This window comes from Cottoperca gobio, chromosome 4 (genome assembly GCF_900634415.1).
Source record: "Cottoperca gobio chromosome 4, fCotGob3.1, whole genome shotgun sequence".
Lineage (NCBI taxonomy): Eukaryota > Metazoa > Chordata > Actinopteri > Perciformes > Bovichtidae > Cottoperca > Cottoperca gobio.
Genome location: NC_041358.1, coordinates 20,715,561 through 20,740,480, shown reverse-complemented (window position 1 = coordinate 20,740,480; position 24,920 = coordinate 20,715,561). Strand labels below are relative to the sequence as shown.

General features: G+C 40.0%; 1 protein-coding gene across 6 annotated transcripts; it reads left to right on the top strand.

Moving 5' to 3' along the window:
- The first annotated feature begins 316 nt into the window (after positions 1-316).
- clocka (clock circadian regulator a) lies at positions 317-22,990 on the top strand. Of its 6 annotated transcripts, none has more exons than XM_029429155.1 (23): positions 317-483; positions 5,668-5,739; positions 12,503-12,738; positions 12,850-12,941; positions 13,341-13,400; positions 13,967-14,115; positions 14,215-14,306; positions 14,791-14,880; positions 15,030-15,150; positions 15,286-15,399; positions 15,491-15,609; positions 16,193-16,275; positions 16,617-16,723; positions 16,832-16,979; positions 17,100-17,175; positions 17,293-17,437; positions 17,535-17,635; positions 17,741-17,926; positions 18,425-18,583; positions 18,713-18,916; positions 19,027-19,208; positions 19,965-20,163; positions 20,979-22,990. In XM_029429155.1, the coding sequence occupies exons 4-23, from the start codon at positions 12,922-12,924 to the stop codon at positions 21,201-21,203; spliced, it is 2,580 nt and encodes an 859-aa protein (XP_029285015.1). In that variant the 5' UTR covers positions 317-483; positions 5,668-5,739; positions 12,503-12,738; positions 12,850-12,921; the 3' UTR covers positions 21,204-22,990. The 6 variants fall into 6 exon arrangements, with proteins under 6 accessions (XP_029285015.1, XP_029285010.1, XP_029285014.1 ...); XM_029429150.1 differs by having other exon boundaries at positions 19,965-20,241; XM_029429152.1 differs by lacking the exon at positions 317-483 and adding an exon at positions 765-1,018 and having other exon boundaries at positions 19,965-20,241.
- Positions 22,991-24,920: the final 1,930 nt, after the last annotated feature.

Sequence of the window (24,920 nt, the reverse complement as noted above, 5' to 3'; positions counted from 1 at the left end):
AGAACACATTTTCTACACACAAATATTTGATGTCATGTTCATAAATTAAAGACCCCACTTTGAAAATCACTGCTCTAAGTAATAGTACAGTAATAAGGGCCAATCTGGCATTCATTACAATGTTTATTTAATTTTCTTAAATGTATATAACATGCCTAAATAAGGGGGGTAAATGCTACAATGGATTCCACAAGTGGTTATTTTATAATGTGACAGATTCTAGCTTCACTATATCAACTAAAAAAAGATGCTACCCTTCATAGGTTGCTGTGTATGACTGTCCAATCCAGGTAATCTAACCTGTCGATCACCTTCCTCTACCCGGGCATGTGATGTGTTATCTGGAGGAGTATAGAGCGGTAGGTAGGCCCCTTTGGCTCCAACTCCAACCCCAGTCAGCCTGCCTCAGCCCTGCGCAGTCAACCGTCAACGGCAGCGCCACTGGGTGCAGGGATATCCCGATGAAAGGGGAGACAGCTCGGGGTAAGTGTGGCATCTCTACCGGCGAACTTCGCTCCGTATCTGGTATCTCTTATATCGGCAGCCGCTCTGGGTACTATTGACATACGTAACGGTGCCAAACGGAACAGTTTTGCTTGTGCTTGTTTAGTGACAGTCTAGCCAAAGGCCCGGTGACCCACATTCTTATCTAATGCTGCACGTAAGCTAGCTAGCTCCAGCTAAAAGTGGGTTACAGTATATTGTTGCATGCGAGTTGCACGCGCGCTACATTACACTTGAAAGCGGAAGAAGAAGAAAAAAAAAAACCCCGACTATCTAATTTGTCACGGATTAAGATGCCACGGTAGTGTGTGTCATGTGTCGCAGTAAGTGTGGCACATTTATAAAGCTTTTGTTTTGTTGCTGTAATTGACGTAAGCAAGCTGGCTAGGTGGCGTTAGCCTTCTAGCAATCACCCAGCCCGGTTTGCCGACCGGTATTACCGGCAGCAGCATGGAGACAGACAGACAGACGTGCTGTACCTAGGTTTCCCACTTCAAGGCTGGTTTCAGTTCAGGTGACTTAACACACTTGACAACCGTACACATCCTGCCTGAACAGTCTTTTCCACATCTACTGCCTCTTTTGAACGGTATGTCTGTTGTGTTAATTATTATATCTGTGGCATTTACGTTTCTCTCAATCGCAATCTTGTCTTCGCATGAATCTCTTCTGCTGCTCCCCATTCACCAGACATGTCATTGATCATATTGACACTTTAATGTGTTCAGTCGCGGATCTACCTGTCAGGCAGTGAGTTTTATGTTATGTTTTATTTGTGAACTTGCAATTAAATAATTAATTTCGGTTCCTAAAAAATGTCAGTCAAATAGGTTTCCAAGTCTGGATTTTGTGAATTCTCAATAGTTTGTCACAGTGATTCATTTAGTCTTGAGTTGACCATATTGAATCTCTGAATCAGGATAATGTAGATTTAAAGCTTGGATGATGTTCTTCTACTTAAATTCCGGACATGAACCCCATGCTTTCCATGAGTAAATCGCAGCAAGTACTTGTGAAGAGTATCTCTCCTTCTGACACTGATACACATTTGAATATAGCTTTAATGACAGCTGCCCTCAAATACACTTTATGCAGCTGATGAGTCTGTACAATTTCATTCAGACGTATTGCAATGTGATGTGGTGTGGCACAGTACATAATGCAATCATATGCTGAAGTTAAGTTATGCTGTTAAATTAAACTATTTTAACATCTACTGTAGTGCCACATCAATGCTGGTGTTGTTTACAGCTTGGGAGTCTGCGTTTGTGTCATCATGGCATAATGTGTTCAGGCAGTAGCCTCCTGGGGACTGCCGAGATGCCCTTGAGCAAGGCACCGGACCCCCACACTGCTCCCCGGGGTGCACTAATGCTATGATGGGTTAAATGCAGAGTGTGTGTGACCCTCAAAGAGGATTCAAAATCCCTTATTTCCATTTCCTGGAGATACCTGCTGCAGCAAGACCTGCCACAGAGGAGGTTTTTAGTAATTTCCCAGGTGTATATATTTCTGTCTGTGTCTGATTGTCTGGATGTGAACAGATTTTGTTACTGCAATAGCGTCACAACCGTGCAAGATGAAGTCATACAACTTTACAAATGTGTAGTTAACATTAAAATGAAGGCCAAGTTCAAAGGTGGGTGTGGTCCGAGCAAGGGCACTTTACGCCCTTGGCTCGATTTGGCGTCACGGCTGGTGTGATTATAATACAGTCTGTTTTTATGAAGAGCAACAAGACAACTTTTATCATCATAATTCCAGGTCAAGAGAGGAAAGTGCTTTGGCAGATTCGTACATTTATCTACTGTCCATTGTGTTTCAATTTTGCTTGGCATCTTTTAAACATTGGAACACGTTTTTGAGATTCTAAAAGTGTGTTTTTAAACTACAACTGCAAGGATAAGTTTGTTAGTAGATCGACAGAAAAATAATAACCAACTTTATCGATAATCGTAAAGTAACTTGTTGTGCAGAAATGGCTGAAGATGCTGCTTTCAGCCTCTGAAATATGGAGATTTCCCGCTTTCCTTGGTTTTATAACATGTTAAACTGAACATCGTTTGGTTTTGGACTGACACAACAAGACATTTAAAGGAATCACCTTGGACTTTGAGAAGCTGGGATGGATATTTGTCACTATTTTCTGACATTTTATAGACTAACTGATTAATCTAGAAAAAAGATTAATCGATAATGAAAATAATCGTTAGTAGCTGCCCTATTATAAACCTGGACTGCACATACAATTACAATTTATATGTGTTTTTATGTGTGTGTAAAGGGGGGGGGGGGCACACAGATTGCTATGTGTTACTTCTAATAATGTAATTACTATACGCCTGTAATATCAGGTGCTTCCGATACAGAGGAGCCTGCGTTGATTCAGATGTGATGTTCTCCGGCTTTGCACTACGGCGGGCTTGCAGATTGAATCATTCAGTTGACTGATAAGAAGTCGTTGTACTACCAATACTCTAAATCCATAGTTGACACTGATAGTCAGCAGATTGGGACACTCCTTACTGATTAGAGAGCTGTTAATGAATGCTGAAGTTTGGCAATTTCTACAACAACCAAAGTGGTACACAATTCGAGTATGAGATTTACACGCTTTCATGCTTCACAATCCTTGAAATAAGGTTTTCTAATATAATTAGTCGAGGTCGACAATATGATTGCTTGCTACAGTTTGTCGAGCCTGCGATCATGAGGTAAAACACTTGACTGATCTTTGCCAGAAGTGACCCTGACTTTGAGGTCATCTGGAGTCTTTTGCTGTTGAATCCCTGTTACTGTTAATGCTAAAAGTTAAAGGCTGACTGATTCTGGGTCACACACGTGATGTTGTTATATAAAAGCAGCGTTTGATAAGTTGGCACACTCTCAACAGTGTCAGTCTTTGCTTTTGCCCTCACCTTATAATGTAATATAAAAGTCCTTTAGGCTTAATGCATCAGGTAAAAGTGAATTGTCCCAGCACTTCAGTGTTTTATATGGCTTTGTGTAGAATATCAGGTTAACTACATTTAGCATGTTTCCCTTCTTAATGTTATTGCCTGCAGATTTAAGAGATGGCATGTGACTGCTAATATGCTAACTTTAACACTAGAGCCCTGTTGTTGTGGCTACAAACTAATCTTGTGCCACCAATATCTGGTCTGCTTCACACATAGTAATTATTATTTGTTTGTTGAGATTTATTGAAATGAACTATTGTTTGATGTGAAATCATCTCAAACTGGCTTTATTAGACAGCTATGTTATACAGACTACCATGTTCTTGAAGGAATATGTCCCATAAGGCAGCTGTATGACCCTTACATGTGTTTTTAATGTGTTTTATAGAGTTTTATGGCATAAGCTTATTGAGATATAATAATACAAGCGTTATCCTTGAAATTCGTCCACAAGCGATAATGGCCAGATATGAAAATGTGCATTTCCAAACCAATAAATGACCAATACTTGTACTACTAGTAACCACTTGCACATGTAGTTTGTTCCTTAGTTCCTATGAAGCACTAGAAAGAGTTCATTTTGTCAATAAATGCACAGACCAGACATTCACGAGAGATTAGTGATAGAATCTACTGGTTTCACTTTACTGTTTGGCTTCTTAAGCTCTAAGACAACGACATCCACTGACAGCAACATTAGCTGCAGAGAAATCCTTTTCTACGTACAGGATTGTTTGTGTCAGATTGACCTTTCTCTGAGAGCTCAGAGGATTCTTCCTGTCACACAAATCCACAGACTTTGTCAGCAGTTATTTCTTTGCGTGGCGTAACACACTTAATCACCAATCAAATCATCCAAATAATGTCTCATTCCTTGACACGTTAATGCTAGCTGACGAGGCGAAGTAGGAGACTCGTTTAATGTGAACTTTTAAACAAGTGAAAATAAGTTACTGATCAAATGTCTGAATATCTCTGCAATGGATTAAAACTGGACAATATATTTGGATGCACACACGTTTACACACACACAAAATCATGAATTCCCAAACACAATCCATCCTGTGTAAACACCAATGAAGGTAGTAAAGTATAGAATATGTTTCCCCTTTTAAATATACATGAGGGGGGAAAAAAAGCAACACTCGCTCAGTGATTTTCAGAGAGCAGTTGTTGTTTCTTGTAAAAATGGAGGAAAAAAAGTTGACCTACATAGAGTTGCAATCAAAAGAGTCTTAGAGGGATGCTATCTGATTTTTATGATCAAGAAAAAATGGGTCAAGTCTACTGGGTTTCCCCTAAAAAGTGACGGGGGTAGAGGTGCGTCAGTGTTATCTGTAGCGTCATTGATGGCTCCTCAGTTCTCTAATTAGGCATTAGCAAATTAATTTAAATGAATCAACTAACTACAATCAACTAATTGTTTCAGTGCTAACTTAATGTGTTCCAGTTGTTCTGTAAGCCAAGTTACTTCACCTCATTGCAGTGACGTCATTACGTTGTTTTGAATGACATCATATGTAAGGCATTACCTTTTTATATAATGATAAAATCGGCACTTTGTAATCTTGAGTTCTGGGAAGAATTCATTGGCATTTTTTAATCTATATTCTTATTTCTTTTACGGACAGATTAATTGACAATGAACATAGTAGATTATATTCCATAATCAAGATCTTGGTTTGGAGAAATCAGTGTGAGAATTTCTCTATGTTGACATTGGAAGTCCCAATAAATTTAAGAAGGCAACACACAGTATGATTATAAGAATACGACAGTAATCCTTCAACTATATGCTTCTGTAGTTTTAGACCAATCTATTATCACGAGTGGCATATTAACACCATTTTATGACACTGTTTGTAAGTGCTAGTATGATAAAGTTCTGTATTGTAACAGAGGTTATAAAATATCCACACACTCACACTTTACAATAGTGACACAAAGTAGCTGTATATTAATGCACTTCTAGGAACAGATGCTTGTGTACACTGCCTAGACGTAAACCCCCTTCCAATGTGATGGCCAGGGGCTCGGCATGCTAATAAATGAACTTCCAAGAGAAGCGTGAGTATGTGTGAGTGAATGTGTGAGTGTGTGTGTTCAGAGCTGTTCTCTTATTTCTGCAGTGCTGTGAGAGGCTCACGATGACCCAGATATTTTAGTTCTGATTCAGAAATGCTTTTGTCTTTCTGTTCAACAGGTGAAGATTTGACCTCAGACTCCATCATGAGGTGAAGCGGTTACTTAATTAACCATCACTCAAAGACAAAAGGTAAGACATGGTGGACTTCACCTACTGAATTTTGGTCTTTGATGCTTTTGTAGGGATCACAATCTTGACTACCTAAATCTTTTGAAGCCAAATACATCAGCAGCTATTACAGAGACATTATACATCCTTTCAGTAGTGCAGTCCTAGAAGATGGTTCTTCTGAATATTCTGAATATGGAAATGTTGTTGACCTATAGGCTTAAACTATTTAAACTCGGCCTTAATTATGATGATAATCGCGACCTTGTGTTATTATATTTATATTATAAATACTTCATTCAAGTATTTTTGGGGTAATGTTGTATTATTTAAAAGCAAACAATTTTTTTATCATATAAATATATTATATTAGTAAGTTTTAGTCCTAGAACTTTGTTGGACTCAATGGGGGAAAGGAATTATCCAAATTGATGCATCAGAACCAGAGATATCAAATGTTTTACTGCACACATTCTTGTTTCTTGTTGTACCCACAATGGCTGCCGACCACTGACAGTTGGGAGAGATTGGGTTGTATTATGCTATAGGTGAAGAGTCTGGTAAACTCACTTCTTTATAACTTCACCCCCCCAGATTTTCAAACTTGTAGTCTTCAACACCAACCAAAGCTCAAGTGATGGCAATCAAAGCAATTCATTCGACTGTGTTCAGCTCCCTCCGCAGCCACAACATGCTTTATACAACCTTGTTCACATGTTCGGTGGTACCCCCTAAGTCCTGTAAACACACTTTGATGTGTAAAATCTGTGGCGTCTTTTAAAGCAATGGCTTTATGGCTTTCATGTCATGTATATGTCTCTGTGACAGTATTACACCACAGTTAGAGTCGCAATCCTCACAAGATATTCAGCATGTGGCCCACAAGACCAGGCCATACATGTGATGCATATAATGTGATTGTTGAGAGATTGTTATCTGCAACATGCTGCTCAGCTTTTTTGTTGCCTTAAGTGTAAAAGGACAGCAGTCTGTAATTCGTACTTACATATGTAGCGTATCTCATTAAGTCTCTTTTGTTAGTCACATTTGCAGCTTGAACATTATTTGAAAGTATAGCATTTAAAGCGTCACTCTTTTAGCCCTCTCATGATAGGTTTAAATGCAATACAGAAACATTTTGTTCATAAGAAAGTTGAAAACCTTTGCGTGCCTTTACTGGCAGTGGGACTCATTTTGATCATTTTTGGCAGTTTAGCAAATATTATGCAAATTCCCAAGTAGGCAGTGTGACGTTTCAATTTGAGGTTCTTTTCAAACACGACACTTATATGACTGTATCTAACAATTCTTTTCATTATTGATTTACAGCAAGAAGTTTATTCTGCAATGTAGACAAACGCAACGTATCGTCACAAATAAGAAGCTAGAATGTTGTATTTTTTACTTGATTGAACAATTATTAAAATAACCAATGTATTTATTGTCTATCTATTAATTGACTCAGTGTTTCAGCAATAATACCGGCCAGTTTAAGTATTTACTACAGTGCATGTCTAAATGTGTCTTGTGAGGTTGTCAGACCCTGTATCAGCTGTTGACTTCTGCATGATGAATGATGTTTAATTTAAGAATGTGCAGTGGCAAAGTATGGAAGCGCTCTCTTACTGCAGTCAGTAAAGTGTGATGTTGACTTTGACATATTAATCTGTAGAGTATAATAAATGTGGTGCAAAGTCTTGTAGGAAACTAAAAGGCCATTGCTCACATAGAGCAAAGTCAAGTTAAGGCTATTCAGTTATTTAGGTTTCTAATGGTTCAACTTGGTTAGAGCACTACTGCTGCAAAATGTTGATTCTTAATTGAATGGTTAGCTGGTTAGCATAATTAGCATTTCTATACCAGATTAAGTGTTGGTGGTCACATGTCAGTCATATATTTTGATGATAGATTGTGGTCTGACAGATCTGTAAGTCTGTAGTCATTCTTGATTGCTTCTCTTGTGCTGCCAGTCCTCCTTCTGAACGGCAATGACCTACTTGGCATCGGTATGAGGCCCCTGGCTGAGTTCCTTCTCCGCTGGGACTGGAGGCCAGCAGCAGTCGAGGGGCCCTGCCAACCACTGCTGCTTGCCTCTCAAACATTCCTGTCTGTAGGCTGTGGAGTGAAAATGCAAAACAAAGACCCATTTTGTGCTGCTGGGCCTGTGGATGTGTGCGCTTTGAGTGGAAACACAGCTGGCTGCCGAGAGTTGAGGGTTTGGTTGGTACAACTGTGCAGCAGTATGGTGGGCAGTGTTGACGAGCTGAATTTTATTACTTGCAGGCCAAATGACCATAGGCATTATTAAAACGGTCCTCGATTGCATCTCATATCCCAGTCACAAGGAAACTTCTATGCCTGTGAACTTAGGGAATCACATCTTTGGCTGTGTTCGAAATCGCATACTATACCATTCATACTAGGTATGAAGTGAGTACAATTGAGTATGTAGTGCGTTCCGACTGCATAGTATGTGGATGTTGTGTACGCGAGAAACGCCCAGGTGTAAACTAGATTAGCAAGAATTTCTGAGTATGAGACATGAGCTTGCTGGACATACTCAACCACCCCACATCCCCCTTCACTGTCCGATGGCTGACTGCGAGGCAGACGGTTACAATAATTAACTGTTGGATAAAATAATTACGAAGTGACGTTAAGGAACAGTTAGGAGAAAAAACGTCGGAGCTAACATATATCATTTACTTAAGAAAACACATTTGCCACAAATATTTAATATTTTTTATTAGCCTTTAAAATAATACTGTAAAATAAGTTTATTTACATGTGCTAAACTATTTTCATGAAGCAGTTGCTTTGAGCGGTCACGTTGTGATCGATACCTGCGATGCAGAGAAGACTTATTGCTTGAATTTACTTCAGTGTGAATAGTCAATACTTAATTGTTCATTTAGTATGCATTGTGCAAAAACATACAGATCGAGTATGTAGTATACCATTTTGAACACGGTCATAGATTGCTCTGTGAATGCCACCAGGATGTGCAGCCTCAGACAGGATGTGTGACTGAGTGATGTATTCATTCATGTGTTTATGTTGATTTGTGTGACCTCCTTGGCAGTGAGTCTTTTGCTTTCCGGCTGTTAAAATCTGCATAACATTATCCTAGATATTTCCTTACACTTGGAGCAGGATGAGAAAAACAACAACCCCCTCTTCCTTATTTAATCCCAAATCTGTTTTTGTTGTAGAATCTAGTGATGTCTACAGTACCAGGGAGTTCAAAGTGGTTTTTCAATGGTTGACGGAATTTACTGAGGCCTAAGTTGTGACACCTGGGATCTTTGAGAGTTCACAAATCTCTCGGTTGTCAGGGTATGACGTAGATAATAAAGAAAACACAAGGGTTGCTATGACACCAGATTACCTAACCATGTAATGCAAGAGCTACCTGACATTACCGTCTGCACACAGGGTTTAAAGTTCCAGTTTAAAAAAAAAAATGAACAATGGCGTTGGGTAATTTGAGGTATTTTTCAGATCTTTATCACACTCAGTGAAAGTTTTCCTGGAAAAATACTTTGATATTTCCCCTATGCCCATTGCAGTCCTAATCACACTACCACACAATAGTACAAACTGATTTAGAGAAATTGACTTGTCAGTTGTATAAATGTTTTGAAGGCAGGAGACAAATGACAGTAATCTCCATCAAACAATCATATTCATTTGTATTTGTCTGCAGCATAATAGAAAAAGCTTAATTTGGTAGCAGTTTGGTTCAAAATGATGCATCCTGATGTCCACATTTTAAAGCACTATGGCAAACAAGCTGTTGGAGGCTTTAGTCTGCCTCTACACGGAGGACTGCTGCTCCAGTCCTGCATATCAACAAGTACTTTCTGCCCTCGTTAAAGCGGTATTCTAATATGCAGTGATATTATCCTGTGTGGTGGAGTATAGAGTACAAAAGCTGTATTCCTGGTGGATATTAATGTCTAGTCTTTTTGTTAACTTTTGGATTTTCATCACCGGGGACATTTTACATGTCACTTACTGTATATGGCTTTCTGAGCTTACTGATTCATAAGAGAAAGCTGTTTAGCTCCTTGCTGTATTCTCTTTTTGTTCAGTTAACTGGCTCTCCTAATTTAATAGTAGAAGCACTCTCCCTGATGGAGAGACTCTCCTTCATAATACAATAAGGATGGGAGGGATTGCTTGTGATTGTTTTCCTCTAATGGATGCAGAATGCAGGCCACTGCATGAGAAATAACATCCCAGTAACGTGCTCAGGTCGACCTTACGTCCACAGACTAAAGTCTAATAATTCTCAGCGTACGATGGAGGGAGTGTCATCTGTGGAGGAATTCAGCCAGGCTATTTTCACTCCGCACGGTGAGGCCGGTTGCTATGGTGTTGCCCATTGGCACTGTTGCCGTGCTGCTATCTCAGTGCGGGGTTTAGAAGGGTGCGGCGGGAAGCGTGACGAGCGCCGCCATAGATCCACTTCAGAGTAACTCATATCCTCACAGCTCTGCTGCCCTACATCTGAGATTGCGTGCACACACCCACATACACACACTATCAATGGGACATTTAACAACGCTGCGTTAGATAGACAAATGATGATACAAGAGTGTTTTCAGTCTGATGTGATACGTGTCAGGAAGAAAGATACGTCTTCATGTGTGAGGTGTGTTGTGTACATATGTGAGTCTACATGGTTCAAATGACTAAAAAGAAAATAAACGGCACCGTTAGACGTCTGTGACGTTTCTTTCCTTGACATCTGTGCATACTGAGGCTCGGGGAACACCGGGACGCCTTTGCATATCATGTGATTAGGAAATGTGATATGCAGACAGCGTGATGCCCTGCTCGCACCTTTTTGTGTGGGTACTAGCTGTGTGAAATGTTTGGCTTTGTGTTGACAGGGAGTATAGTGGGAAGAACAGAAAGGTGTTGCCTGTGGAGCTGTGATTAAGTTAGAGCGGAGGAGAAGGAAGAAAGTAGGTCATTGGGCCAGCAGGTCAGTGAAGCACGGATGACATCACAGTTATACAACCTCTGCTCTCCCAGTTATACAACGCTCTGCGCTGGAGCTACTGTTGCAACTGCTGCAACTGCTGCTGATACACTAGTGCCAACATTTTCTTTTCTACTCCTATTTTGCTCTCATATGAGTTGTGTCTTTTTTTTCTTTCTTTTTTCTGACAGTCTGCATTCCAGTTAGCTTAATCATTTCAAGATACAAATACTCTCTGCTACTGTTTTTCAGTAGGTACTAAGTGTGTGTAGATAAAGCTCTTTATTACAACTCTCCACTCCCTTCTAATGTTGCTGTGAAGAGAGAGATGGTAAAAAGGTAGATGGCCACTTGTATTGACAAAACAGTCATCTTAGATAAGGCAACCATTCTCTGTATTTGTGTCAAAAGGGTCACATGCAGTGAGCAGTAAAATAACACCGGATAGCTGAAAATCAATGTGTCACAACATCCTACTCCGCTTACTGTCATTTTCTACCTTGACCCGAACCCGACAGTGTAAGTGCTGACTGGTTTCCGTCGTCTCACACTGATCCTTGGTCAATCAAACCCTCAAAGTCTTCCCTTAGTTATTTTATCTATTATCTTATCTATTAGTTTATTATCTTTATTTATGCAATGACACATCAACACATTTTTTAAAACATATTTATAGCTTCTAAAATTGTAACAAATTGTAAAAAAAACTAAACTAAACACAATACTCACAATAACATACCTTTATATATATATATATATATATATATATATATATATATATATATAGACTCTTTCATATATAGTATAAATCCTTAAAATAGCTAAATAAATATATATATAATATAATTTCAGCCAAAACATTTGTATTAATGGAAACGTGACGTGTACCATGACCAACACAAATAGGCCATTATGTTGAGCAAACGTCCCACACAGGTTTGTGACGGTAATTGGTTCATGAAATAAAAAGGTCAAATATTTAGGCTTGAGACGCAGTGGGCCATCTCATTTTAATTTGACAATCTATTGTAGGCCTACCTGCGTAAGGAGAATAGTAAAGTCAGGTGAGAGGAAGAATACAGCAGCTGTCAGTGATGTCTTCTTCCTCTCACCTGACTCTCAAATATTCCGCTTCAATCCATATTTGTAGCCGTTCAAGCCTTTCAAAAAGAACACTGTGTGCTCTCTCGCTTACCGCCTTTTTTTTTCTTCTTCAGAAATTAAGACGACAGACATTCAAAGCTTCATTCGAAAACCTCAATAAGAAGCTTCCGATGTAAAAAATGACATTCGGTACAGCCCTACAAAATATTCTACACTCGGTGGGGATAATGTTGCTGGTCACTCGGGAGACATCAGAAAGTGGCTGGTGGATCCCTTACTCTTGTACTAAGCTGTCCCTTTTAATTGTTGCCAACTGTTGTTAAGCTTTTAGTCCCATTATCATATCAAACACTTTCCATGGAAAATTGTTGCAGTCTTTAGAGTTGCATCATTTGACACAGACAAAATGTGATGTGTGCCTTTTTGGGATGCAGCGACACAAACTGACACTGATTGCTGCAGCCTTTTGAGTTTAGCATCAGGGGTTAACTGGCCATCTGGAGTGATAGCAGAGCACACATGGACATGAAAAAATGTCCCATACTGTGTCCCATATTAGACTGGTCAGACAGCTTTATGCGTGTGGCAGGGGTATAATTAATCATGTTAATCTCTTGCATGTCTGACGAACATAGTGATTGTGTTTGTATTTCATTAATGACAACTTGTGTTTTTCTAACCTCCTTATAGACTCAGATGTTGCTGCCATGTGCCAGTCTCACACCCGCAGCGGACGACAAACTCCGCTCATTGAAGACCTCTTTCTCAACCGTCTGCCGTCTGATTGAGGAAACTTCAAAGCGACTCTCCTCCAAGACTCACAGAGCTCCACCACCCGCATCACCACAGTGTGTCAACCCAGACCCGGAGTTCATCCAGCACCAACTTCCTTATCCTCTTACAGGACTGGCTGTACGGTCAGTAAGGTAAGATTTAGTTTTACAAGCTGACGTGAGTAATCTACTGTTTTTAATCACCGAGAGGTGATGAAGCTGTTGCAAGTTGTCTTATCACGCGGGGTTCTTCTTCCTCCAAAGGTTCCTTCACAAATGTCTACCTCACGATTAAAAGGCCCCTCTCCAACACTGCGATCCTGAACAGGATACAAAATGACCTCAAGCATTGACCGGTGAGTCATAAGGTTTGAGTTACCTGCGTTTGGCTTGTTTTTCTTATTAATTTCTATTAACTATGTATTTTATACATTTTCAAAGACACTTTTTCCTTCTCTGACCAACAATTAATATTCAGTTAATTAAATTATCTGTGTTATTTTGTATTAGATGATGATTTTAACAAGTTGTTTATCACAATTGCCAGATTGATTTTCGATCAATCAACTAATTGTCTCCGCAGCATTAGATATTAGTCACTTGGGGGGATATTGTGTCCAAGTTCGATGTGCTCAGATTTCTTCTTCTAAGAATGTAGCATTAGCAGAGGCTCTCTCACCAAAGTGTTCATGAAAGATAATTGGAGAACGAATATTAGAGGCTCTTCTTCAACTGTTGGTGTGTTCGCTCTGCAGGGATGACAGCAGTATCTTTGATGGGTTAATGGAAGAAGATGAAAAGGACAAAGCAAAACGGTACGATCCCTGTGGATTGTGTTGAGATCAAAGACCTTCAATGTTATTTAAAACATCCTCCAGTGATTTTCTCATTTTAAATCATGAAGTAGTGGTACACCATATTGTCCCATGTTCTTAATAAAGTTCTTTATAGATGTGGTTTATTTGCCACAAAACAAATACAGTTGTAGTCTTTTGGAGCACTCGCATTAATGCAGCATTGCTTATGTAGCTATAACTAATGCCCACACTACTGTAGACCATAAAGACAAAATGTCCTCCTATTCTTTTTATTTTTATTTTTAATCAAGGTGTTTTTCACATTATATCAAGTCCAACATAAGAAACACATATTCCAGACATACAGAGTTATCTATCATACATAGCCAGACATCCGTAAAGGGAAAATAAATAAAACAAATGAATTGGTTACATTATCATCCTGTCAGCTTCCATATCCTCAACAAAGGTTAAAAAAGTCTGCTGTATAGTATGAACACTCCACGTAGACCCTGTGTCCGTTTATCCAGATGGTACGTGACCTGAAAAATGTGTTCTCATCATTATTGTGTCCAAACCCACAGTGTGTCCCGTAACAAGTCTGAGAAGAAGCGCAGAGACCAGTTCAATGTCCTCATCAAGGAGCTGGGCACCATGTTGCCGGGCAACACCCGGAAGATGGACAAGTCCACTATTTTGCAGAAGAGCATCGACTTCCTGCACAAACACAAGGGTGAGGAGCGTCACACTTCCGTTTGTCATACAAAGAGTTGTGGGTCACACTCTTCAGCCGAACCTGTTGGTTGACATGTTTTTATGTCTCCTTTATCAGAGATCGCTGCTCAGTCGGAGTCAACTGAGATCAGACAAGACTGGAAGCCTCCTTTTCTTAGTAATGAAGAGTTCACTCAGCTGATGTTGGAGGTGAGATAAGACATAGGGCTGGGCGATATGGCCAGAATCTTCTATCCCGATATACTGCATGTTTTCTGGTAATTACATAAATAGTCAATATGAAATATCTACATGGTAAAGCCTATTTCTCTGTAGATCTGTGTGAATTAAATACTTGATAAATAAAACTATTGACTGACTATGTTTACATGCATGAATACTAATACAGAGTAATCAGATTAAGACAATAGTTGGATTTCCCTGAAGTCCAGTTTGTTAACCTCATTGAACTCTGTGGTAACGTGAAGCGTGATGATAAAAACTAATCCGCAGTCTTCCAATGATATTCCCTTTTAAAATATTTCACATGAGATTTTCTGAGAAATTTCATGATTTATAAATGATGATATTGAATTATCGTCCAGCTCTATCTAAACACGGAGTGCTGAGGTCTTTTCTTTTTGTTTACATGCGAGACTGAGTGAATTAAAAGAGTACATTGTGTTTCTGTCAGGCATTAGATGGGTTTTTCCTTGCAATTATGACTGATGGGAATATAATCTACGCCTCTGAGAGTGTGACGTCCCTCCTAGAACACTTGCCTGTGAGTATATCGTGAATGAATGATAACAGAGTTAGTCTTACATTTGTATAATATTTATAACAAAGCTCAACAGTGCCTGTTTGATACAGTGTTACAAGCAACACATGCTCAAAGACTCATTTGTGTTAAAGATGTTTATTGTGTTTCAGTCTGATCTTGTGGATCAGAACCTGTTGAACTTCCTGCCCATGGGGGAGCATTCAGATGTGTACAAGGCTCTGTCCTCTCATATCATGGAAGGAGAGACACTGACGCCCGAATATCTGAAAAGTAAGTGGACACTTTTTATTTGAATCTCGGCATTTACATTAGTCTGACTATGCTGTTATATCATTTTACTGGTATAGCTAGTCATCCCAATGCCAATTCTTTTGTTCAAGTCTTACTGTAATTATTTCTTTCCAGCGAAAAACCAGCTGGAGTTCTGTTGCCACATGCTACGAGGGACGATCGACCCCAAAGAGCCCCCTGTGTACGAATACGTCAAGTTCATTGGAAACTTCAAGTCCCTGAATAACGGTGAGTTACACCACATTAACTGTCTGAGCCTCAAGCTGAGCTTTCCTGTCCGTAAAGTCACAAAATGTTCCGTTGTTTCATGTGTCACCAGTGCCTAACTGTACCCGAAACGGTTTTGAAGGAGTGATCCAGCGATCGCTTCACTCTGCTTTTGAAGAAGGAGTGTGTCTCATAGCAACTGTCAGGCTTGCCAAACCACAGTTTATCAAGGTAAGAAGCATTAGACAATCTTCCACTTCTCACTTCAGATTCATGCTTCAGGGTTTGGGTTTGTTTTAATTAGGACAATGGGTCAACAGTCAGTTGCCCAGTCACCCCAGGCAAACACATTTGGGCTCATGTCAACCTTTATGTGCAGTCCCATGTTGACTCTGTTGGCAACCACTTTTCCTATATACAAAAACCTTTATCTATTTGTCTCTTTCCCAGTGTGGAGAACTTCTCCAGCTGAGCTTGATTTTGCTGTTACTGTTGGAAATTGAGTGACATTGAATTTGGAATAGAAACTAAACAATAAACCATCACCGTTATGGAATAAAGATGGTGGTAACGAAACTGAGACAGTTGAACCTGAAAGAAAGAGAGGCAGAAACTTGTGAGGCTAAGCAGTGCTGGTGTACAATCAACACTTCCCTTTAAAGAAAATATAACGGCTAATATCAGCCTTCTCTGACTCCCCTTATTTCCTGCATGTTCAGCTCAATAGTGGCTCAGATAATTTAGTATTTAGTTCATGTATTTTATGTAGATAATGTCAAAATACATTCTAAACTTCCACCTCTATCGCTCACAGGAGATGTGCACCGTAGAGGAGCCAAATGAGGAATTCACCTCCAGACATAGTTTAGAGTGGAAATTTCTCTTCTTGGACCACAGGTACAGTTTTTTGTTTTTTTTTACAATGTTTTCATTCTAATGTGTGTTTTCATTGGTCCAATTCCAAAGCTAATATTAAAGGCATCTGGTGATGCATCTGTGCAACGTCAAAGAAGCCACTTCTTGATCTTATCAGCGATGTGTAGCCCTCTGTGTTAAGAACACAGTGTCCCGTGTAGTGTGGCAGTTCCCCAATAATTGTTTTAACAAAATGAAGTATCAACATAGTAACTCATAGTAACTATCCCCATATTATTATAATACAAAATGCCTCTTCTTTTCCTTTTTAAAATAAGTTCTCCCAATGACTCATCTCAATAACATTTTCTGTGTTTGTCCAGAGCTCCACCCATTATAGGTTACCTCCCATTTGAGGTGCTGGGTACATCAGGATATGACTACTACCATGTAGATGACCTGGAGACACTTGCCAAATGCCACGAACACTGTGAGTACTTCTTTCTCAGACATCATTAAAATTAGGTCATCTACGATTTTCAGCTTCTTTTGGAGCTTAGCTTCTTATAGTGAGCTCCTTCTCCTTGTGTGTCCGTAGTAATGCAATATGGCAAAGGAAAGTCCTGCTACTACAGATTCCTCACCAAAGGGCAGCAGTGGATTTGGCTTCAGACCCACTACTACATTACTTACCACCAGTGGAACTCCAGACCAGAGTTTATTGTCTGCACACACACTGTTGTAAGGTACAAGGAAGATTTACATTAGAGACAAGAGTTAGAACAACGCATCATCCTTGTCTCACATCTTACACTTTAATCACGATGTTATATAAGTGTAGTTTATTCACTGTCTTTGCTCTACAGTTATGCTGAAGTAAGAGCAGAACAGCGCAGAGAGCTGGGAATTGAAGAATCACAACCTGAGATCATAGCAGACAAGGTGAAACTTCTGTTCAACAGTAGTTGTTTGTTTTATTATTTGTGGGATGATGGATCAGTAATCTGTGACATGGGTTCGTGTGGAGACCCACAGCTGACTTTCTATCTCACCTCACAGCAGTCCCAGGACTCAGGTTCTGAGTCCCAGCTCAACACTTCCGGCATTAAGGAGGCTCTAGATCGCTTCAACCACAGCCGGACACCTTCGGCCTCGTCCCGCAGCTCGCGTAAATCCTCGCACACGGCTGTGTCAGACCCCGCCTGTACGCACCTTCAACAATCTCTATGACTGACACTATTTTATATTAAGTGGTCTTCTCTTTTTTTAATATGAGCTTCATGTGTATATTTCCCTCTCAGCATCCCAGATGAAGCTTCAGGGAGACAGGAGTACACCAGGTCGCCAGTCTGTCTCTGCTGTGGAGATGACATCACAACGACGATCATCCATCAGCAGTCAGGTCGGTGAAGGAACAAGAACAGGGAGATTTGAAGTGCTTTTATTTTGAAATGTTCTTCATCATTTTTTGTTTGGTGTTAATGTTGTTTTGTATTCATTCTTTCAGCAGTCGATGAGCTCTCAAAATACAGGACAGAACATGGCTCCATCCGGGGTTTCACATCAACAACAGCAGCAACAACAACAACAGCAACAACAACAACAGCAACAACAACAACAACAACCGCAGCAACAACAACAACAGCAACAACAACAGCAGCCTCAACAGCAACAAGTTCAGATCAGTGGCCAGGTAAGATATTTAGCTCATTTGTTTTAAAGCCTAATTCATATCTTATCTTAGGTGCCAGTCAGACAGATTTGCGTGCACCATAAATCTAGCTGAATCTGTCAGTGGAGCCTCATTGTTGGATTTATTCTTAACATAATATAATTCTTCATGGTATGCTTTGGTTTGATTAATATTGATATTGATATTTATTTTATTTATCCCCAAATACAAAAAAAATAAATACACTTTTCTCCTCTGACTAATAAGATCACGTGTGCCAATCAATGTTTTGGTTTCCTACTCTGAGACATTTGATGAATACAGGCAGGCTACCCCAGATATCCCTGCACCACAGTTTCAGTTGGATTTTAGTCTGCATGAAACCTTGCATGTGCCACTGAATCGCAGTATAGAATCGCTCCTTTCATGCAACGCCAGATACAAATATTGACATACGAACCACCTCAGCAGCTGCCATTTCACTTCCTGCTGTGTCCCCGTGTCATTGTACTTTGGCAGTCAATGGTGCAATTCTCCAGCCAGCTAGAAGTCATGCATAACCTGAAAGAGCAGCTGGAGCAGAGGACCAGGTTGATCGAGGCCAATATTCAGCGGCAGCAGGATGAGCTGCGGCAGATCCAGGACGAGCTGCAGAGAGTGCAGGGACAGAGCCTGCAGGTGAGAAAACATGCAGCTCGATAAATGTATTGTTGCTTGGCCCTTTTTTTTTTAATAAAAAAATGTATTTACTTACTGTTTGGTTGGATGTTTTGCTGTTATAGTTAGAATCTGCGCTGTACGTTTCAGATGTTCTTGCCAAAAGGAACCGGCGGACTAAATCTCAGCTCTGTTCAGATGGCCCAGGGGAACGCTGTGCAGCAGGGGGGAACTCTCAGCATGCAGGGCCAGGTGGTCTCTGCAGGGCTTCTACAGAACAGCATACAGCAACAACATGCTGTCCAGCCCCAGCAACAAACGCTCCTACGGGAACAGAGCACAGCGCTCTCACAGGTCTGACAAACTGCAAAGTCGTCCCTTTCCCCTCACTGTTCATTAAACACATCTAACACAGCCACAGCTTGTCACTTACTCTTTACTCTTTCTGTGTATTTCAATCTCAGCGGTCGTCTCTAACTCTGCAGCCTCAACAGAATCCACTGCCTGCATCTCTCTACAACACAATGATGATCCCTCAGCAAAGCCCAGCCAACGTGGTCCAGATTGCCACCAGCTTGGCTCAGAATACTGGACACAACACTCCTGCTGTGGCCACATTTGCACAGGACCGTTCAGCTCAGATTAGGTTTGCATCCTCATTTAAAAACTATTCTCATTTTGCATTTTTTGTATCGTCACTTGTTTAATGTAGTGTTTCTACAATGCAATTGAAGGCTTTACGGAATAGTTTGAAGCTTCGAAGCTTCATTTATAACGTTGCCATTTGAATTCTAAATCAACATTAAAATGCTGCGCAGCTGCTTTTTCTATTAATTGTGTTTAAACCTGGTATTTCTGCACAGTTGCAGATAATGATTAGACTACACTAATATTATTAGTATTTGTCCAATTTCGATTACAATGTTGGCTGTGTGGGATTGTTTCTGATTCCTGTGAATTCTTGTCCAAAAATGTCCAATAACTCCAGAACGTTGTAAAGTCCAAGGGCCAAATGTTTTGAAAAATAATTAGATGTATTCATTTCCGATATTCACAACATGTTTATCTTACTAAATATTCTGCTTTAATCCAAATACGTTCGTGTTCAGCTTTTCTAAAACATAATTTTCACTGGGGTCAAAAAACAGGTTCGCTTTCCCACCTGCCACATATAAAGGACGACATGCACCTGTATAAAGGAGGTGGTCGAGCAGACATTTATATTAATTAAAGAAAGTTGATATTTTTATTCAAGTTGAGGATTTATTTTTATATTTTAGGGTGAAGACTTAAAGAATTATGACAACAGACATTCAAAGCTTTTTTCAAAGAAGATTTTAAGGTAAAACCATGTGATTTAGTGACCTCTGCCTGACCTTTGCCCACTTCCTGTCTCCGACAGGTTCCCTGCCAGTCCTCAGCTGCTCACTAAGCTAATGACGGGGCAGATGGCATGTGGGGCCGTTATGGTCCCCACAACCATGTTTATGGGCCAAGTGGTGACGGCCTTCGCTCCTCAGCAGGGCCAGACCCAGACCATCAGCATTTCCCAGCAGCCACCACAGCAGCATCAACAGCAGCAGCAGCAGCAGGAGCAGCAGGTACATCAGCAATCACAGGTCACAGCCGTGCAGCTAGGGCAGGCTGGACTGGCCCAACAGCAAACACAGTTCCTACAGGTAACACTTATGTGGAAATGAACATTAAGATAACTATGTAACTTTGCACTTCAGTGGTTCCAAATGACAGTGACAGTTATTGAGCAACTGCGTATTCCGTATGTGTGAGCACAGTATAACAATATACAGCTTGCATGTGGTCAAAGGACTACACACTGTCATATCAGAACTGAATCCGATCCAATAGAGAGATATTCATGTGATGTCAATGTACATGGAAGACACCGCTGTCATTCGACACTGAATGGCAAACACGCACCGATCAGCATCTGAAATGTGCGTTCACTTGGAAAAACAAACGGCAATAAAATGTTAAAGAGACATTTTGCGATTATTTCTGCCCAAATAGATGCAAAAATGTTTTTAAAGATTTGGCAACAGCCAAAGAGCAGAGAAACAACATGAGGTGATACTTTGCTTAGCTTGTTAGCTGCCCAAAGCAATTGGTTATCTGAGTGACAAAATCAAATCAAAATATTTATTCTGACCCGTCTACAGACGAGGAGAATATTCTTCAGTATCACAGTTCTTTTCATTCACAGCAGCCGCAGTGAGTCAGTGACTGAAGGGGTGGTGACATTGCAAACCCTCAATAAAGTGTTTCAAAAAGGTCATTTAAAATGTCAAAACCAATATGTTGCCTAGTGCAGTTTTAAGTTGAATATGGACTTATTGTGCATGACTCAATAGGTTAATATCCATGCCAAGACATAACTAATCAAAATGTTCCATTCAAGGCTTCTCGGCTGCTTCATGGAAATCAGTCCACCCAGTTGATCCTGCAGGCGGCGTTCCCTTTACAGCAGCAGGGTGCCTTCACTGCCACAACCCAACAGTTACAACAGCAACAGCAGTTACAGCAACAGCATCAACAACAGCAGAAACAACAACATCAGCATCAGCAGCTGGCCCCTCACAGGGCGGACAGTCTGTCCGATCGCTCTGCTACGCAGCCACAGTAGCTGGCTAAAGCCAATCCGAAGTGGAGTGAGCCAAACCCAAGTGTGGGTGTCTTTGTGTCCGGGGTCTAAAGAGGAGTCCTGCTGAAATGTCAGCACTGAGACCATGCCTCAGGCTGAGGAGGGATTGGATGAGCACGCTGTGGCTTCCCTCCCTTCACAAGGATGTTTTGCTGTTTGCACTTAACTCCTGAGCACAGAGTGCTGCAGAGAACCAGGACTGGGCTCGTTGTGGCTTTGGCTCAGAGACAAAGCCCTTTCTCCAAGAAAACGGAGCCACAACCCATATAATGGACTTTCCCTCACACCCTTCCCTGGCCCTCTCCCGGTGTGTTTCGTGTGTGCGCGTTTCACCCTCACAGGATTATTTTATGCAGAGCTCTCTGGTTAATTGAGGTAATGCAGCGAAGCTTCTATCTAGCGTCAAGGACGTCCTGCAGAACAGCCAGAGGCTGGTTTGTTTTCTCCTACTCTTGTTTTTCATGTCAAAATAATTATGGGTCAGAACATATTTTTAAGAATGTGGTGTACATTGAACTTTTACTGTACAGAACATCAGGTGTAATATATTATGTAAATATAATGAAAAAGAAGGAACTAATATTTTATATGATGCATGAAATGAAATGCGTAGTCTGTTATTTACAGCTTTGAATATGTTTTTTTCTAGTCCTCTAAGAAAAAAAGTGGCTGATATTTTCACAGACTCCCTGTTTGTGTCTGCGTAGCAGACGATGCCGATGCTGCTTGTGTGTCAGTTTGTTTAATCCTTGACCCATATTTTCACAGATTTCCTAAAATTGTCAAAATAATAGAGAAAAAGTATTTTTTAAAGCTTTTTAAGATGTGCTTAAAGTCTGCACACTAAAGACTCAATCCAACTTGAATATTGTGAATTAACTAAAGACTACCATGGTTAAGCTAAATGTTTGTAACAATAATAATTGCCAACATAATGCTTCATATTCTTATTTCTTCCTTTTTTAGCACTTATGCCCTCCATGTCAGAGCTTTCCATAATGTCTGTGTGGGTCCTGGAAAGGCTTTGTTCAATCTCCAGATATTTATTCTATAAATGTATATTTGAAATTAAACAATCTGACCTGTTAACCTGTGGCTAATATTCTCAGACTAAGCTTGAGTGAATTGTGTTGGCATGGTGCTAATCATGAACTCGTCATTGGCAAACTGATTATCCATCCAGTCTTTAGCCACTAATCTGGGTCAACAGGCTAAAGAGAGAAGCCCAGACTCTTCCAAACGCCTTCCTCCAGTTCCTTCTGGGGTACTTCCAGTCGGCAACGGAAACCAGCTGTGAACCAAACTCTGATATATTATCACCTTTTTAAATTGGAATAGTGAACTTTTTAGTAAAGACTTTTCCTGTTTACACATCCAGCAGATGCAGAGCAACGTTGTCGTTCATTTGGAGACGTTTAAGTGTAATATTCTTTCCTTTTGTATTTATCTGCAAAAGGGTAAAAAGCTGCGTCACTTAAACAATCAGAACAGAATCTATCCTAATGTCACATTTAACAGCTGCTGTTTCTACGGCGACATGAACTAAAGCCCGGCTCAGTTTGTGTGTTAGATCATGTTGAAAAGATCTTTTAACTCTAATTATTACTTTCACATTATGACGCTTCAGTTGAACTCCAAAGTTGTCATCTGTTTCAAATGTTTAGTAAGTGGGATGTGATGTTATCAGGAGATTATTGCTCCCATTGTATACTTAATATTCCAATCACTCATTTCAGAGTACATTTGACTTGTATTGTATTTATGTCATTGGTCTTTTTTTTTTTTACAGTGGTTGTCATGTTGCATTTGTTGGTTAAAGTTATTTCATATCTAACTGGTTATTTTATGATACATACCCATGTGGAGTTGTTGTCAGACTACAGTCGGTCACTTGCTATATCCAGTGTCAATATTACATCGTGTTGGAGTATGGCCACTTAATTCATCCATTCACTCATTCATTTTTCTAATTGCAACTAAGACGTCTAAGGAACTGTATACAAGTTATTGAGATGGCGAGTTTGACTTTTTGAAAAAGCAGGACAACCTCTAAGGTTATTTTAATATTTGGTTTTGGCCCATATCACACAATAGGAGTTGATTTTGTATTTGCCAGCTGTTTCTGAAGCACAAGCTACTAATTGAACAGTTATTGCCTCTCACTGAACGAGAGGCTACATACACACTTCAGCTCTATAATATTCTAGCTTTCCCCCATTTGTGGCACAAGACCCCTTCTGGTGCCTACACAGGGAGGGTTGTGCTTAACATGCATCATATTATATGTATATGATACATTTAATACGCCGCTTATAAAGCTATAAAGTTAATTTATAATGCAGAATAAAGTGAAGGTGATTGTAGGCTAGAAGAAAATTGTTCCATCTCTACTAACAATAACAATCCACATATACTGTTTCTCAAAACAGACATTGATCCGACTAGCAACTAAAAATAAAGTTGTTACTGAGACATGATTATTGTCCTCTGCTTATGGCAGAAACGCAACTCTGTGATCCATGGCACCGTCACAAGGCATGTTTTTTTACTTGAATGTTTTGATGTAGTTTTTTTTCTTTCCTGCAAGAAAATCATGAAATGAAAAAGAAATCTGAGCCATGAAAAAATGTAAGACCCCCCCCCCCATTCAGCAACAAAGAAATCACCCACCTCCCCCACTAATGGTTTCCATACAGTCTCTAATACCTGCATCCTCCACTGTGCTGTTTCTGTGCATCTAGCTATATATATAGGTAGACCTCATGGTCTGCACCTTATCACAGCACTCATCTCTTCTTGAAAATCAGTTGTGGTGCTGTAACACATCAATATTTAAAAAAAGACACACAACAGTTCTCTGCTTAACACTTGTAGAGTGGACCTGACCCTGTGCTCAATGCAAACAGCACTCTTGAGGTGCAATATACTTACAAGAATGTAATTAAATATCATTAACAAAAGTGTTTTGCATGAGACGTGTGGCTGTGAGAGAATTTGCACTATCTATGTCGCAGTAAATAAGAGAACTAAATTATTTTTCTATAACCGGACTAGACCTCATTGAGCTCGCATAGACACACGACATCAGACACAGTAACGGCACATCTTTTAAACGTGCAAGCATGAAGGATCGAATCGAACTGTGACATAAAAACTGTTAAACTTGTCGTTACTTGTGAGATGATGGTCATGCTAAGTCTTTGTATCAAATTTAAAGGTGTTTTTGAGTCTTTAGCAGCCAGTCAAGATGTTTTCCTTCATGCTGGACATAGTTGAAATTGACACAATCTTTTTAAAAGAGGACACGAAGTTAACAGTCATTGCCAAGTCACAAAACACGAGGGAAAATGTTTTTTATCCAAAGAGAGGGGATTCCTAAATGATAAGACGCATTGTGTGAAGTTGTGTAGTTCAGATGTACAAACTAAAAACTCTGAATGTCTATCAGTGTTCTCACTTCATGTTTGTGTGCCGTTATTGTTTGGCTCATGAAATTTACTGCTGCAGTACTCTCGTAAAAAAACACCTGCCACGCTGAGATAGTACGGCCGGGTATCATTTGAAAAGTTTGGTACCACTTTCCAGTAAAGCACTTTCATTCCCTTTCCCAATACAAGGAAGTTTCAGTAACGATATCAAATTATGCTACACTGTAGATTTACGCCTGAAATGTTCAGTTTATATTCTGATGCTGAGGAG